We start from the raw sequence: 17204 nt of genomic DNA, 5'->3' as shown, positions 1-17204 counted from the left end.
GGTCAACCCGACCCCCTAAAAGTAAACTCCTACCGATTTTGGTTCGGCCGGTCTCATCCTTAGGGGGTCAGGTTGGGTTAGAAAAAGGTTCAGTTCATTCCCCTATCCATTAAGAATCTTATTTGGATTTTTTTCAACAACTTAAGGATTTGATTCAACGAAATGATCTAATACATAGGTATATTTAGCATACACAAGTAAATTCAACTCAAGGACATTAGATTTTCGTAGTGGATTTGTTAGCAGCTATAAAATTTATTGGTCTAACAGTAAATTTCAGTTGCACAACTTGCAATAAGTCCATTATGGAAACGATTGCCAATACGGGAGGAATTGATTCAGTCAAAGATGAACTCTGTGCAAATTAGGTTAACGGTGACTGGGATAATACCTCCAAAGATACTTCTAAAGAAAGTTAAAAAGCTTGACAGGGCTGCATTGATTGTGGAAGTTAGTCCTAGTACACACACAACTTGCAAAAAGTCTATTATGAAAGCGATTGCCAATATGGAAGGAATTGATTCAGTCAAGATGAACTCTGTGCAAAATAGGTTAACAATGACTAAGAGTATACCTCCAGAGATACTTCTAGAGAAATTTAAAAACGCTGACAGGGTCGCGTCGATTGAGGAAGTTAGTCTTAGTACACACACAACTTGCAAAAGGTCTATTATGAAAGCAATTGCCAATACGGAAGGAATTGATTCAGTCAAGATGAACTCTGTGCATAATAGGTTAACAGTAGCTGGGACGATACCTAGATATTTCTAGAGAAAGTTAAAAAGGTTGACAGGGCGGCATCGATTGTGAAAGTTAGAGATGCAACACCAACTGAAAATGCAGAACCACAACTGCCAGTGAGATGCAACCAGTGCCACAATCGAGCGCGTATATGTGGTTATTGGCCTTAGTCCTAGTTTAGACACACACACACACATGTCAAGAGCCGACCCTCTGACTTGTTAACATCTCTTTTTATTTATTTTGTTGTTTGAATACTTGTTATCGAAACTCTTTTCTCTTTACCTTACTTTTTTTCCCTCTCATTTTGATTTTTATTAATTCATTTTGTTTATTTTTTCAGCTCTTGAAAAAGTTTATAGCTTTGGAGAAAAGAGCCGAAGAATTTTTAAATTCCTTGAATAACAATTCAAACTCTTTTTTAATCCTTGGAGCCTTTTCTTTTTTCAACTTGAAAAATTTAACATGCGGTTTAGCATGAAAAATCTTCGGAATGTCCTATTTTTATCAACTTTTGTTGTTCACTAAAATTAATAAAAGCAAGATTTGTTATGTTAGATAGGAGAAACAATGCTCTATTGACAACTCCTGAGAATTTGGTTTATGAGGCAGGGGTACTTAGAGAAGTTGAATTAATGAAGGCAATTGTTAATATTGATCATGCGGTTGGAGTTGGGCTTCATGTTGATGTTGAGGTTGTGTATGCGAGTGAGAAATATGTTGATGAGACGAAATGTATTTTTTAGTCAAACTCATACTATTGTGGACTCAGAGTCTCCTACGGGATTTGATGAAAAACGACAAAAATGCAAGTGACTTGTCATATTTTGCTATGAGATTTATTTACTTTTGCATTTTGTTCATTCTTACCGGGGTGTTGTACTATGACATTTTTTTATTTTTTAAAATTTATTGGCAATTTTTATGTTTTAGTTCTATACATTAATTAATTGAAGATTCTAACTCTAAACATTGTTGTTTTGGTCAAGATTTTTGTGATGGAGAAATGAATGTGTAACATGGAAGGATCAATGCGGCATTCTGGAATGAGTTTAACATTTTGTTTGAGGCACATCCAAAAAAATTATGCTATGTCTAGTTTAAATTTTTTTGCGGCTGTTGGGGCTACTGTTGTTTGCTGGATGTAATTGTATTTCAATTTAATGAAAGTTATGTTTGGGTTACAATTGTTCTATTAACTTCTTATAGTCACCTAAATATATTATTTTAAATATTTTGTTAGTGTTGATATATTGTTATATAATAGTAGCATGTTAAATAAATAAAGCATAAAATAAAGAATTAACGTGTGGTGTACCTTATTTGTACTAAATAATTATGCTCGAGAATTCTAATGGTGAACTTTTTCATGTTTGATTATTTGGTCACTATTAGATGTTATGCTTGAGAATTCAATAGGTCAACTATTTTTCATGCACTCAATATTTAAGCAAATTACAACGATACGTTTACGGTAAAGATTACCATTTTGCGTTAAGCCTAACAATGGGGCCTGGTTGGGTCAACCCGATCCCCTAAAAGTAAACTTCTACTGATTTCGGTTGGGTCGGTCTCATCCTTAGGGGGTAAGGTTAGGGTAGAAAAAGGTTGTCCAGTTCATTCCTCTATCCGTTAAAAAATTTATTTGGATTATTTTCAACAACTAAAGGATTTGATTCAACGAAACGATCTAATACACATGGTTTCAAATTGCAATCTAATACATAGGTATATTCAGCATACACAATTTAAATCCAACTCAAGGACAATAGGTGTTCTTAGTGGATTTGTTAGCGGCTATGTCAAAATTTATTGGTCTGATAGTATAAATTTACCTGCACAACTTGCAAAAAGTCTATTATGGAAGCGATTGCCAATACAGAAGTAATTGATTCAGTCAAGATGAACTCTGTGCAAAATTGGTTAACGGTAACTGGGACAAATACACACTTTGTATTCTTCAACAAACAATCTAATAAAACCCAATAATGATATTTTTCGCATCTTATTTACTAAAACCATCAACAATAATCACAAATACGCTATAGGTCTTTAATTATTGACTACACATCTGAAGGAGAGGGAGGATGATGAGAAGGAGGAAGAGAATGGAAAATTCATGACAAATTTATCTATTTGCATAACTTTTCTTAATTGGGATAAAAATTAACACTAGCTTTTTCAAAGGCTGGCCGTGACAATTCATGACCAAAGATTGTCACAATCTCAAAATTAATAATTTAGTCACATTTTAATGAGTAATTTGCACAAATAGGATCTTTTAGTGATACCTTTAAATTTTAACCTTGTTAAAAAATGTGCCAAAAAAAACCTTTTCACCATAATTTGAGGCAAAATCTTGACGGGTCGCCAGAATTAATTCTTAATTGATATTGTGCAAGACTTGCCTTAAATCCCAATGTACCGTTGGATCTTTTCATCTACAAGAGTTGCCTTAATAACAATTCTGGTGATCGTTAATTTTTGGGCCAATTAGGATAGCTGGGATCTTTTTTAGTGTTTGTAGCTGAAATCCCAATCAAAATTGATTACAAAATTCTGATGGGTTATCATAACATGTGGTGTAAAAATTTTGCAACACGCTTTTGCTTCAAAATTGATGTAAACCAACTCCAAATTTGATATACATCCTTCTAATATCAATCCTATCGATATCTGATATACAGCCATTTTGCCATTTTTAACAAGTTTTTTCCAAGCTGAAAAAATTCAACAATGTTGTTCTTCAGTTTCTCCATCCAAACCAAAATACAAATCATTAATAATGTATAATGTAAACTAATGAAACAGTACCCGCACAATTACAATAGCAAATAAGCAATGTGAAAAAACGGGGAAAAAGAGGAGAAGAAGATGGAGAAAGAAGGGGAAGAAAGGAATTTACTTGCTAGAATCCAAATTTGTTAAACTTTTGTTAACAAGATAAAACAATTAATGTGTGTCATGAGATAGAATACCCAAAGCCCAATCAATAACTCTATATTATTGAGAATAGGAATATCTACGGTTCTTTCTACCTCTTCTTCTTTTTTCTATTACTTCCTCTGTTTCAGTTTATGTTGCACACTTGTCATCTTTCTATATTTAAAAATAGTTTAACTTTATGAGATGATTTACGATCACACAAATATTAAAAATTTATTTTGGATCACAAATTTCAAAAAACTTTTTTTTTTCTTAAATTATGTGCCGTATTATTTTACATCAAGAAGAAGATTCTCCTAAAATAAAATATTTGGCGCCTTAGTATCGTTTCCCACAGTTCGTGGGTTCCTCTATAATTAAAGGAAGTAAATAATATATTCCTTAAACCTCCATTAAAACTACATAACCCTCCAAGAACCCAAAGCAAGAACTTTGGACAAATCACTCATTTTTCTCTCTAAAAAACTTGAGAAAATGAGTACTGTGAAATTTTGCCGAGAATGGTTTATTTAATTTCCACTTGATTTCTTCTTAACATTAATTATTATTAACACCATTTTTTCTCATGAATTTGCTTGCAGTAACAACATTTTGTATCCAAAGGAAGATAATGAGCATAAGATCCTGCTTTTTGCCTGCCTTAATTGCAATCATTCTTATTTTATAACATTATGATTGCCGTGTCTTTATCTAGAACTTCTAATTTAAATTATGCATAATGGCAAGTTAAATTGCTTTAAAATGGGTCATAATGCGCCTATGTGATGTCTTAAATTGGTGAGAAAATTCGCTACAATTTAACCAAATTGCCTCAAAAATACAACTTTACAAATTTTTGCATAATTATTGGACCAAATATGCTCTTAAAGTAAGCATTTACGTCCAAAAATATGAACTTATTAGTCTTCTATTAAATTTTGTTCGACATAAAGACATTTTTTACCAATTAAGTAACAATACATATATTATTGAACCAAACTATTAATGAAAGACAAATGCGGTGAATTTCGCATAAAGAAGAAATATATAGATAGTTTTATAGATTTAAAGAAGAAATTCTTGAAAAGTCAAAAATTGGGCCCTTAGTATAATTTCCCACAGTTCATGGGTTCCTCTATAATTAAAAGAAAGTAAAGAATACATTCCTTAAACCTCCATAAAAAACCCATGAGCTTTCAAGAACCCAAAATCAAGAACTTGGAACAAATCCTCATTTTTCTCTCTAAAAAAATACAAAATTCAAAAGAAAAAAAAAAACTTGGAAAAATGAGTACTATGAAATTTTGCCGAGAATGGTTTGTTTATTTTCCACTTAATTTCTTCATTACATTAATTATTGTTAACTTAAAAAAAAAATGGTAACCATTTTTTTATATTCTTGAATTTGTTTTGCAGTAACAACATTTTGTATCCCAAAGAAGATAAGGAGCAAAAGATCCTCCTTTATGCTTGCAGAAATTGTGACCATCAGGTTTTACCCTTTATTCTTCTTTAGTTTTTTTTTTTTTTAAATTTTTTTGGTAGCTTGTGGTACCTCCTGCATGATATGGGGTACCTTGGATTTCCCACTTAGGCAATGAGAAAAAATGGCTTAGTTTTTTTGTGAGTGAAGATTGTTTATTTGATAGTGCTACAAAATAGGGCTTAGGGGTTAGTGAAGGAAATCCTAAATGTGGTGAGTTTTCTTTTGGCATTTGGACTTATTAGTAGAAATTGCAAGGAAGCTTAGGGTGTGTTTGGTACGAACGAAAATGTTTTCCTAGAAAATGTTTTCTTGGAAAACAAGTCTATTTCTTATTTATTTTCTAGTGTTTTGTAAGTAAGCAAATTTTTTTATCCCAAGAGCATTTATATGTAATTACAGTTACCAATTTTTTTTTTTTTAAAAAGAGCATTGATATGTAATCTAGCAAAACACGGGGTGGGATGGGGTGGGGAGTGGGGTTCAGGGTGGGGGTTGGGAGCGTTGAGTGGGTGGGGAGGAGACAATGAACTTGGAATTCACTTATGAACCGGAATTCACTTGGAATACGCGGGGTGGGATGGTCAAGGGGTGGGGGTGTTGGGTGGGTGAGGAGGAGACAATGAACTTGGAATTCACTTATGAATCGGAATTCACTTGGAATATGCGGGGTGGGATGGTCAAGGCGTGGGGGCGTTGGGTGGGTGGGGAGGAGACAATGAACTTGGAATTCACTTATGAACCGGAATTCACTTGGAATACGCGGGGTGGGATGGTCAAGGCGTGGGGGCTGGGGGAATTGGGTGGGTAGGGAGGAGACAATGAACTTGGAATTCAAGAACCGGAATTCACTTGGAATACTGATTAAATAATTTGAAAAAATAAATATAGCTTATTTTTTTTAGTTTTTTTACATGGTGTATTATGGTAGCTTGTGGTACCTCCAGCATTATATGGGGTACTTGCATTTCCCAAATTAGGTAATGAGAAAGAAATACGTTAGCATTTTCTGAGGGAATTTTGTATATTTGTAAATTGTATAGTAGTACAAATAGGGTTTAGGGTTGAGTGAGTTTTCTTTTTGGCATTTGGGCTTATTAGTAGAAATTGAAAGGAAGCTTTGTGGGTTTTCTTTCTAGAAAGATTGAATCTTTTGTAACAATTTCAGTTAACAACTTTTGAAATAAGTATGTAGGGGAGATTTTTTTCTTTCTATTTTATTGTTATATTTGTGGTGTTTGGGACAGCTTGCGTGCTCTAATTCATCGAGCAGCCTGTCCAACACACAAGCACAAGTTGCCATGGTAATATTTGGCCAGCAAGTGTGTGTTATAGATGGGATTCGAGTTTGGGATCTCCAAGTTGTTATTCTCATACTTAGACTACTAGGACAAGACCTTTTTTGGTTCTATTTATATGTTTTGTAGAGTTTCCAAATTGTTGGATGTATGAACTTTTAGTTGCAATGTACATGTCCTAGTGCATTTAACCAGAAATTAAAGTATGCTCCTGCAGATTTGTTTTACTCGTTAACGAACGTTATGTGTCAAAATGTGAAATAAATTTATTGCTTTAAAGTCATCAGTCTTATCCATGCATATATTAATCCAAACATCCGAAACTCTTCCCTCTTCGCACTTGGATTTCCTGAATTTTATGGTTAAGCTATTTTGTTGAAGTCGTCTTTGTAACCAATCCTTTTGGTCCTTGAGCCTCATTTGCGCAAGTCTGTGTTGGCTTAGCAAATACGTGTCTACTGTATTCCTTCGAAATCCGAGCTCAAGTCAGTGTTGTCAAAGGCATGCTTAAAGCGCGCTTAAGCCCTGAAGCGAGGCTCAAAACTCGTTGAGCGCTTCGCCTCGATTTATGTGCGCTTCAGTGTCGTCATCAAGGCTCTAAGACATACTTTTCCTTGCCATTGAGTCTCTCTTGAAGAGGTGATGCTAGATGATTGATAGTTCACTTTATCGTAATGTTTCTAGAGTTTCTTTGTCCATATATTTGTTATTCATGCTTACTATTATTAGTCTTGGACTAAACATACATATATTTGTAATTTTGCACCATTGCGCTTTTTTTCACTAAAGCTCATGCTTTATTTGCGCTTTGCGCTTAAAGCCCCAGCTAACCTTAGAGCTTTTTTGCGCTTTTCGCTTTTGATAACACTGACTCAAGTGACATAAAGAGCAAAGTGAAAAAAGGAATCAACTCATAACTATCATCTGATCGCCAAGGCCAATCTTTAGTTTTCTACACGCTATTACATTTCTCCTTTTATTTTCTTGAACTTTTTCATCTGATCGCTTGTTAGATGGGTATTGAATAAGATATTTTCTTCACCTCTAAGTCACGGGTGTGCCCTAGTGCGCAGTGAAGTGGGTGCAAACCTTATAGACCAAGGTTCAAATCTCATTAGAGACAAAACACTAGTGATTTCATCCCGCCTGCCTAAGCCTTGGTGGGCAGAGTTATCCGGTACCTATGCTGGTGGGAGGTAGCAGATACTCGGTAGAATAGTCGAGGTGTGCGCAAGCTAGCCCAAACACCATTTATCTACTATGTGAGTCGTATATTTTGAGCTGATGAACCTAATACTTAGGTTACACAAACTCTCTTTATAAAAAAAAAAAAAGAAAAGAAAAGAAAAGAAAACAAATACTTATGTTGCATGGACTCTTTATGGGAAAAAAGAAGAAATACTATGAACCCGTTTGGCTTAGCTTATAAGTTGCTGAAAACAGCTCATAAGCTGTTTTCAGCTTTTTTGAGTGTTTGGCTGGCCAACTTATAAGCCATTTTGTGCTTAAAGTAAGCCCAAAAAAATAAGTTGGGGTAGCCCAATTTTTTTTTTGGCTTATAAGCTGAAATTTTCAGCTTGTAAGCTGCTTTTTTAAAGCTAATCCAAATTGGCCCTATATGAGGAGCTTGACTCTTATGCTGAATGTTGTCAACTAAGTGTATCAGGTCCATATGTGTCCAGATTGGATTTAAATAGCTTGCAACTGTCCTTCCATTACTAGCCCGTATATCTTGTTCCTTCAATGGGGGCACCTATGTGGATATACGCAATATATGCATCATGTTTTCTTTCCCTTTGTGCTTCTTAATTTACCAAGCTTTTGCCAGCAAAGGCCGTTTCTTTCCTGATGAATACTCGTTCTCACCTAATGCTGCATAATGATTGCTCCATATAGCAGTCTATTTATCTTTACTAGATCTTTCAAGCTGCCTTGAATCGTGTTTACTAATAAAGGAAAAATTTAGTGATTATATTCCATTTCCTAATTTCGCCTGTTGAGTTCCCTTCATTCTTTAAGCTAATTAAGTATAAGATTACCTTGCTGTCCAGCTATCTTTTGTCCAAGTAGACTTCTCTATCTAATTATTAATAATTAATCATTTGATTGGAGGTTATCCAGTAGAACTTTTGCTCCTTTGCTTTCTTTACTGTACTGAAATTTTGTTTGTTCGAACTGGAATCCTTTGTCCAAGAGCGAGTGCTTCTACACATTAAATTTTTTAAATCACCTATGTTTTGACAAATAAATTTCTAATTCAAAATGGAATTCGGGTGACTTGTCTAAAAATCCTTTTACTTTGTCTGTCTTATTTGCCTCTCTTTACTTGTGCTGCTGATTCTAGCTATAGAAGTTAAATTGCTAAGGGCTAGAAACAGTACCCTAACTTTTTGACACTCATGAGTATGTTCTTCGCGTTATATTTATTTTTATCACTATATGATGTCAACTTTGAGTCCCATCTAAATACTTATTATCATACTTTTCAGGAGCCTGCTGAAAACAATTGTGTGTACAGAAATGAGATACATCATTCTGCTGCAGAACGCACACAAGTATTGCAGGATGTAGCAGCAGACCCAACTTTGCCTCGTACAAAATCTGTTCGATGTGCTCAATGTGGTCATGGAGAAGCAGTTTTCTTCCAGGTCATTGTCATTTGTCTGTGCTTTCTTTTGTATTTAAGCCACAACTTCTTGCATATTACTGCTTTCATGATTTACAAATATGCTAGAGTTTCTGGTTTCAGTGGCTGGGGAATTAAAGCTTCATATGGGGATCTTTTATCGATCTATGGTGAAAGTAAATAATTGTGGAGTTTCCCTGGCATTGGCAATTAATTGTGACTATATCCTGCTGTGTTTTGTTGAGATTTCCACTTGTATATTTTAAAGAAAACGAACTGATTGTGGTGGAAAAGTAACTTGTTGCCACAGATAAGTTAACCTGTAACCGGAGGAGCTTGGTCTATCTGTATATGTGCTTTGAGAATTTCATTGTCCTCACCTACTAGAAATTTTTTTATTGTTCCCCAACAGAATCGTCCTACAAGCTTTCTGGTCCAGTAAATCGTTCCTTCAAAAAAGTTTCGGAAGAAATCTTGAACCTCATTGGGTTGGGAATTAGGGTATCGGAACTTCCTTTTTTGGAGTTTACAGTTCTGCTACCTGAATGATATAGAAGTGAACATTCTGAGTACCTTCTAGCTTCTCTAGATAACATCATCCTTTCTGTTGTATTATTTCCTCTCATACCTCATTAGATTGTGGTCTGTCAGGAGCTTCCATTTGCTTATTTATTTGGAAGACAAATTATGACCGATGATCAAGGCTCTTATCTTCCTTTTTTGGATAAATCAGCTGAAGGCACTTATCTATGCAATGATCCGTATTTGCTTGCTCGTTATGCAGTATCTGTTTGGTGGATATTGTTATACAGTGATCTGAAATAGTTTATATATGTGCAGGCAACTGCAAGGGGAGAAGAAGGTATGACACTCTTCTTTGTTTGCTGCAACCCGAACTGTGGGCACCGGTGGAGGGATTGAGATCACATTTGAGTTATGGTGGGTGCACTGTTAGTTCTTGATGTCTTCAAAAAACTAATTCTGAACAAAAGGAAAATACTGCAACTGTTCGTCATGTAGTGCGTGTACACTGTAATGAATCCTTTCCTGTGTTGGATTGGAACACATGTTAATTATTTAGGCGAAATTCTGAAACTTGCGCAAAGTTTCTGTTATCCAATAGCCATACTGTGAGTAGTACTAATGTTTCTGGCTTTAAAACATAACTCAACTATGTTGTTTCTATATTTTGAAGAACTTAACCTGTTAATTCATTTGGTTATTTTGCATTATTAGTTGTATATCCAGATATGCCCCTGCCAAAAGACTTGTCGGTGATTGAAAACTGAACCAACACATTATGGGGTAAACTTCAATGGTTACCACTTAATTATATGCCTTGATAATAAATTTAGTTGCAAACTGCAATGGTGTAAATGGTACGAAATAACCAGTTACAATTTGAATGGAAAAAAATGACCTTGCAATGATGGTCTTACATTTTATGTTACCAATCGTCTACGTCTTAATATAAATAATCGTTTGAAATGAACTGGTATATAATTAAAAGAACATTTCTAACGAGTCATATAACTAACGAACCACTTGGACATCATCAACTTTCTTGTTTTCCTTCATCAACTTAAACATGAAACAAAATGATCTCATATGGTTGCAATACAGTTTGAATAGAAAGAAAATAAACCTACAAAGATTGTTCGGCATCAATTGCCAAATATTATTGGTAGTGTCGCTAGAAAGACACCAACTTTTCTTTACTCCTTTTTGATGAACAATCGACTTGAGTATGCTACACTTTTCCCTGATCGATTGTGTAAGGATTTTATAGGAACTTAAAGAGTCCTAGGCTTAAGTTTTTCGGTTGGATGCTCAGGTTCTTTTAAGGCCAAACCCATCGATAAATACATGTGGTCGTTCACTTCTTTCCACTTAGACACTTTTTGCACCGTTATCGGAACAAAACCAACACCAGTCCTCTCCTATGTGAATTAAGTGGCCAATTAAATTGTGCCAGCTCATTTAAATTGTGTCAACTCATTTTAATTGTAAATTCACTAATTTATAAATTCGTGGAGTTTTGACTATTAAAAATTGGGGCTTTTGGGCTTGTTGGATGTGCAATGAGGTGGCGCCTCCTTTGGTGTTGGTTTTACTCCGATAACGGTGCAAAAAGTCTCTAAGTGGAATAGGAATGACCCACCTAAAGTGTCTAAATGAAATAAGGGTCACTTTAGGTGCTCAAGTGAAAAAAGTGCACGACCACAGGTGTCTGTCGATGGGCTTGACTTCTTTTAAATAATCAAACTTTTGTGAGCCTGTTGATCTTCTCTATGCACATACATACAGTTCAGTACATCGTGCCACTAACACTGCTCTGCGTGACTGCGTCCACTCACAAGCTTGTTGAGTCTTAACATGTCTCTCTCTGCTCCAGACCCACTCCTATTGAGCTTCCTCTTTCTCTAGTCTCGAAGGAAAAAATGGCAACAAAGAGAAAAAAAAAAGAATCAACTTGACCTGTAAACCTTAAAATCGGGTTCCACGCACGTGCATGTTGAGAATACTGCACTAATAGCTTTAGATTTTGGGTTGAATGCTTGGATTCTTTTACAGAATATTAACGTTATAACATTCATAAAACAAGTTATTACATGTCAAGAGAATTTCCATGCAGAAACTGAATTGAGAGGGGTTCCTTTCCATCCAATGAGTAGACAATTGTTGTTCATTTCCAATGTGCAAGAACTCCCACGAGCAAAATTCTTTTGCACCAGGTTTGCCTGATACAACGATGACATGCTCAGCTCCACTTCCTCCATCCCATATCGCGTGAAAAATACCCTCCATACGTCAATTTTTACGTGTCTGATGGTCCTTTCCTCACCCTCATTTGCCACAATGCTCCTAATCCCTTGGTTCAAGTGTTCTGATTCTGTAGCTGTCCTGCTTCGTTCATCGTCCTTCATGCAATCCTCCAACGAGTCAAAAAATGCACCGTAGAAAAAAAGAGCTTCCACAAACCGGTCCACGAATACTGGTGAATTATGGTTTGCTTCAACCTCTATAACGATCATTACTCGAGGATTAATACCTTTAATCACTCTCATCAAAGAATCTAGCTTGTCTTGTCGCGCTAACATTCTCATGAGGATGTATCGCGCGAAGATAGCAATTGATTCCTCATCATCTAGCTCGAAATCTTCTTGCTTTAGTTCCATGATATCTTCAACCATCACAATATTGAAGGAAAAGGACAAGTTCAAGGATTCTGCAAAGCTCGTTAATCGCTCACATGTTTCATCGATTTTGTGCCTTAATTTGGTGCATAAAGCAGTTATCTTGATATGTTTAAGTGATGATTCAGATTCACATTGATGTGTTGCAAGAGCTTGCATCAAGATTGTCCATTGCATCCCACTTCCAATCTCGAGATCGATTATATGAACCTTGTCCGATTTTGCTACATGATCTATGATGGCTTGAACAGCAGCAAATTGAGTCACCTGAGACAGAGGTATTCTTTGATGTGCTGCAATCAAAAAGGGGTCTAAGCTCATCAGTGAATGCTCGATATGTTCTAGTCGCTTCATTTCAATTCCTTTCGATGAATCTCTTCCGGTTTCATAGTTAATTCTGTCATGAAGTGCTTGAGAAAAATAGTATACCAATCTCTGAATTGGATTTCCAGTGTTGGAACAAGACTTGTCACACTCATTAAGAAGCCTTCTCGCGCGATCAAACTGCTTCTGCTCTACTTTCTCAGCAGAAGCAAGAAGATTTTCGACGAGAGCCACACTTCTGGTGTCTTCCACCAAAAGGCCAAGAAACGAGCTAGCAAACAGATGGCTAAACGGATATGCTTCTTGATCACCTGCTATAGTAAACGATTGAATGAACTTCTCAGCACCCAAACGAAGGATTTCATCGGTAGATAGCTTGCATTCATTATTTGTTTGCATATTAATGATGTTTTTCTTTTCTGTCTTTGATCTTCTGAACTTTGTTGTGTCATAATCATTCAGGATCTTAAGTGCTGAAGGCAATTGAGATCCAACTTTCTTCTTTGGTTCAGTAATCTCATGTGATTTCGATGTTTCTTCCACATCGGATTGATGTTGTAGAGGAATAACATCAAAATCCCAGTCATCAAGACTAACAAAATCAAAGTCAGGTTGATCAAAATGGAACATTTTACTCAAAATCATAGAAGTATTGAAAGGCAACCCTGACTGTCTTCCCAACATATGCTAACTAGTGAAATCCATGTTTATAATTTTATATGAGAATGTTTTGGAGATTTTGATGGTATTGTCTTCTATATCCAACACTTTGATATTGACTATGATATGAACCTTAAAGCAACCAAAATAAACGTATTCAAGTACGTAATCACTTGAAAAAACAATAGCCTTGATACCAACGTCTTCGATATTTTCTGTTCAAAGTGTTTCATTGCAGTCAATTTTTACAATAGAACTACATGTATGCGAAAATAATTTGGAATTCACTAAGTCACGACTGAGGAAGCAGCTTTCTGCTTTACTGTAAAATTTTAAGTAAGAAATAAGAAATATGATAAGTCCAAATGTATCTTTGCCGTCCTATGTAGTTTAGTATTATGATTCTAATATAAAATTATTAAATAGGAGTCCCTAGATAATCTATGTGAAGATTATATTTAATACCAAGTTCACAACAAGAGTCACTTATGGTGCCACGTAGCAACAAAACAAACGATATGCTATACAACTAACAATACTTAATTTGTCTATTTCAGGGGGAAAATTGAAAAAGAGAAAGGAAACAGAATAAGATGAAAGACAAAATGTTCAAATGAAAGAAAATAGATTGCATATAAGATTGGAAAAGGTTAGGAGTCAACACAAACACAGCACTTTGAATGGTGTTTTTTTTTTTTTTTTTTGCCAGATTTGAAACCAAGGTGAGTGCAGATTCAGGATTTTCACTAAGAGAATTTAAAATAAAAAAAAAGTATCTATTGGAAGAAGCAAAGCGATTCAACATCTGCTATATGTACCTAAAAAATAATTTTGACCTTGTATATACAGTAGAATCCTCAGATGAACATCATTACAATCAGGGGTGGAGGCAGAGGGGTGCAAGCTAAGGGGGTTCAATTGAATCCCCTTGTTGAAAAATCATACTATGTGAATAGGTAATAAAAACAATTTTTTTTTCCGCATATATATAAGTTGTTGAATTCCTCTGGCATAAGTTTTTCTGAATTCCCTTGTTTGAATTTCTAGCTCTGTCACTGCTTGCAGTACCCTGACTCCACCCCTGGCAGTGAAAATGATGTGCATTAGCTTGAGTGAGTAGAATTCTCAGATGAACATCTGTTTGCTTGTCTTCCTAAAAGTTGGTATTATACTGACTGTCTTGAACAGGTCTCGACTTCCATTATGCCAATTCAAAAGAACTTGGTGACATAATTGTGCAAATAAGAATGATCATTCAAACTTCAACAACAAACTGTTTTCTTATCCAAGTTACCCGCAAACGTGAAATACAACAACATACCCAATGTAATCCCACAAGTAGGTTCTGGAGAGGGTAAAGTGTATGTAGACCTTACCCTTACCTTTGAGAGGTAGAGAGACTGTTTTCGATAGACCCGCGACTCAAGGAAACACGCTAACCTGAAAAATGTAACAAAATTTAAGTACTCAGTGTTTCCAATCAGATTTTACTTCACTAGACATACAATTATTTGGCTGGCGAACAACTATTATATGGTTTTACATGGCCCGTATATACTGCCTATAGGCTCGTCTAGCTAAACGGATCAAAAACCATAAAAATTCAAATTCTCTGCTAGTATGCTGCACTGTCTTGTAGCCCCGTTTGGTTAAACTTTCAAAATCTGCTTATTTTGAAAAGTGCTTTTCAAAAAAGTACATTTGAAAAGTAGCAGTTTGTGTTTGGCTAATCAATTTGAGAAACACTTTTGCTAATATTAGAGTAGTAATTTTTCTTGGCCAAAATTCCAAAAGTGCTTATAGGGAACCACTGCTTTTTTCAAGCAAATACTACTACTACTCAAAAGCGGATATTTTAGCTTGACCAAACACCTCGAAACTCTAAAATACGTACTTCTGATTTTGTGAAGTTCAAATTGCAGATGTTATTCTCAGTTTTCTTCTTTTTTCGCTATTGTTTCTTAACATCAGTCATAAATTCCACTGTTAGGACAAACAATGTGAAAGCCAAGTAGAAAGAAAGAAAAAGTTACAGTGGAATCCCATAGTTGAATAAATTGTTGCTCTGACGACTTTCACAGAAGGATCGGGAAAACCAATATAAGGATTAAGGCCTGCTTGGAAAATATCAAAAAATAATTTAATACAGAGATACATGAAGGCTAAGATCAACCAACGATGAAGCTTTGTACGTACCTTCAGATCTTTCTCCCATGGTGATTTCTTCTCTTCCTTGAATGCAACTGGAATTGAAGTTTTTATTTCATATGGGTAACTGGGTTGAATTTGTTTCCTTTGTTGATTGTTGGTTGTTGATGTATTCTCAGATTTTAGCGCCATTGTAACTGAAGCGGTGAAGATTTTTGTTTGAAGCAGGTGTAGAGAATATTGGGAGACGGTGCGATTGACTTGTAACTAAACAATAACTTGTTATGAAATAAAAAACTATAAAGTAAATACACCAATACAAGTATATAGAGAGAGACTGATATATTATTCAACTTTTTTAACTGATATCCAAATGTATAAGTGAGCCTCTTATTTATAGAAGGGAAAAGAGAACAGCTTGGTGGCCAAGCCAATTAGGGAAAGGCTTGGAGGCCACGTTCCCTTAGTGGCCAAGCCACGTGATGGCCAAAAGACTTAATGGCCAAGTAAATTGATAGACATCTATCAGAATTCACAATACTCCTCCTTGGGTGTCCATTAATTAGATAATGTGCCTCGTTAAAACCTTATTAGGAAAAACTCTGTGGGAAAAAGTCCCAATGAAGAAAAAAGAGTACACATATCTAGTAATACGCTTTGAGAGATGCCTCATTAAAAACCTTACCAAGAAAACCCAATGGGACAAAACCTTGGTTAAGGAAAAAATAGTACAACACGTATTTCACTCCCCCTGACGAAGACCAAAATTCAGATGTCGGAGTCTTCGCATTCCAATCTTGAATATCATCTTCTCAAAAGTTGAAGTTGGTAAAGATTTGGTGAACAAATCTGCAGGATTGTCACTTGAATGGATTTGTTGCACATCAATATCACCATTCTTCTGAAGATCATGTGTGAAGAATAACTTTGGTGAAATGTGCTTCGTTCTATCTCCTTTTATGAAACCTCCTTTTAATTGAGCTATGCATGCAACATTATCTTCATATAATACTGTGGGTATTTTTGTATCACACTTCAAGCCACATCTTTAACTCCGCCTGTGTGAGCTCGCTCACATTGCCGGTCCCAAGCCCGGATAAAGGAGAAGGGTTGCCGAGGGTCAATCGGAAACAGCCTCCCTACCCTGGTAGGGGTAAGGCTGCATACATCTTACCCTCCCCAGACCGCACTATTGTGGGATTACACTGGGTAGTGACCAACCGACCAACCAACTTCAAGCCACATCTTTCTTTGATGAAATGTATCACTGATCTCAACCACACACATTCTCTACTTGCTTCATGAATAGCTATTATCTCAGCATGATTCGAAGATGTAGCAACAATGGACTGCTTTGTGGATCGCCATGATATAGCAGTACCTCCGCACGTAAACATATAGCTTGTTTGAGATCGAGCTTTATGTGGATCAGATAAATAACCTGCATCTGCATAACCAACTAGATCTGTACTACCATTGTTAGCATAAAACAGACCAATATCGCTAGTTCCTTTCAGATATCGCAATATATGCTTAACTCCGTTCCAATGTCTTCGTGTAGGAGAAGAGCTATATATTGCTCGTAAATTAACAGAAAACGCTATGTCAGGTCTTGTAGAATTAGCAAGATACATAAGTGCACCTATTGCACTAAGATATGGTACTTCAGGACCAAGTAGCTTTTCGTTTTTTTCCTGAGGTCGGAACGGATCTTTGCTTACTTCAAGTGAGCGAAAAACCATAGGAGTACTTAAAGGATGCGCATTGTCCATGTAAAACCGTTTTAAAACTTTCTCAGTATA

General features: G+C 35.7%; 2 protein-coding genes and 1 long non-coding RNA gene across 3 annotated transcripts; 1 reads left to right on the top strand and 2 right to left on the bottom strand.

The window, feature by feature from the left end:
- The first annotated feature begins 4825 nt into the window (after positions 1-4825).
- LOC132640330 (DNA-directed RNA polymerases II, IV and V subunit 9B) lies at positions 4826-10305 on the top strand. The gene is made up of 4 exons (XM_060356882.1): positions 4826-4982; positions 5083-5158; positions 8937-9095; positions 9914-10305. The coding sequence occupies exons 1-4, from the start codon at positions 4855-4857 to the stop codon at positions 9992-9994; spliced, it is 444 nt and encodes a 147-aa protein (XP_060212865.1). The 5' UTR covers positions 4826-4854; the 3' UTR covers positions 9995-10305.
- A 1341-nt stretch (positions 10306-11646) lies between these two features.
- On the bottom strand, positions 11647-13224 carry LOC132639152 (DELLA protein RGL2-like). Its single transcript, XM_060355634.1, has one exon. The coding sequence runs from the start codon at positions 13222-13224 to the stop codon at positions 11689-11691; it is 1536 nt and encodes a 511-aa protein (XP_060211617.1). The 3' UTR covers positions 11647-11688.
- An 859-nt stretch (positions 13225-14083) lies between these two features.
- On the bottom strand, positions 14084-15737 carry LOC132642258 (uncharacterized). Its single transcript, XR_009583075.1, has 3 exons — positions 15451-15737; positions 15288-15368; positions 14084-14694 (listed from the first exon to the last, which is right to left on the bottom strand). It is a non-coding gene; the product is annotated as an uncharacterized LOC132642258 (long non-coding RNA).
- Between the last annotated feature and the right edge of the window lie 1467 nt (positions 15738-17204).

Source organism: Lycium barbarum, chromosome 5 (assembly GCF_019175385.1).
Source record: "Lycium barbarum isolate Lr01 chromosome 5, ASM1917538v2, whole genome shotgun sequence".
NCBI classification, from domain to species: domain Eukaryota; kingdom Viridiplantae; phylum Streptophyta; class Magnoliopsida; order Solanales; family Solanaceae; genus Lycium; species Lycium barbarum.
Note: the sequence above shows the minus strand (reverse complement) of the source record. Positions and strands in the feature narration are given on the sequence as shown.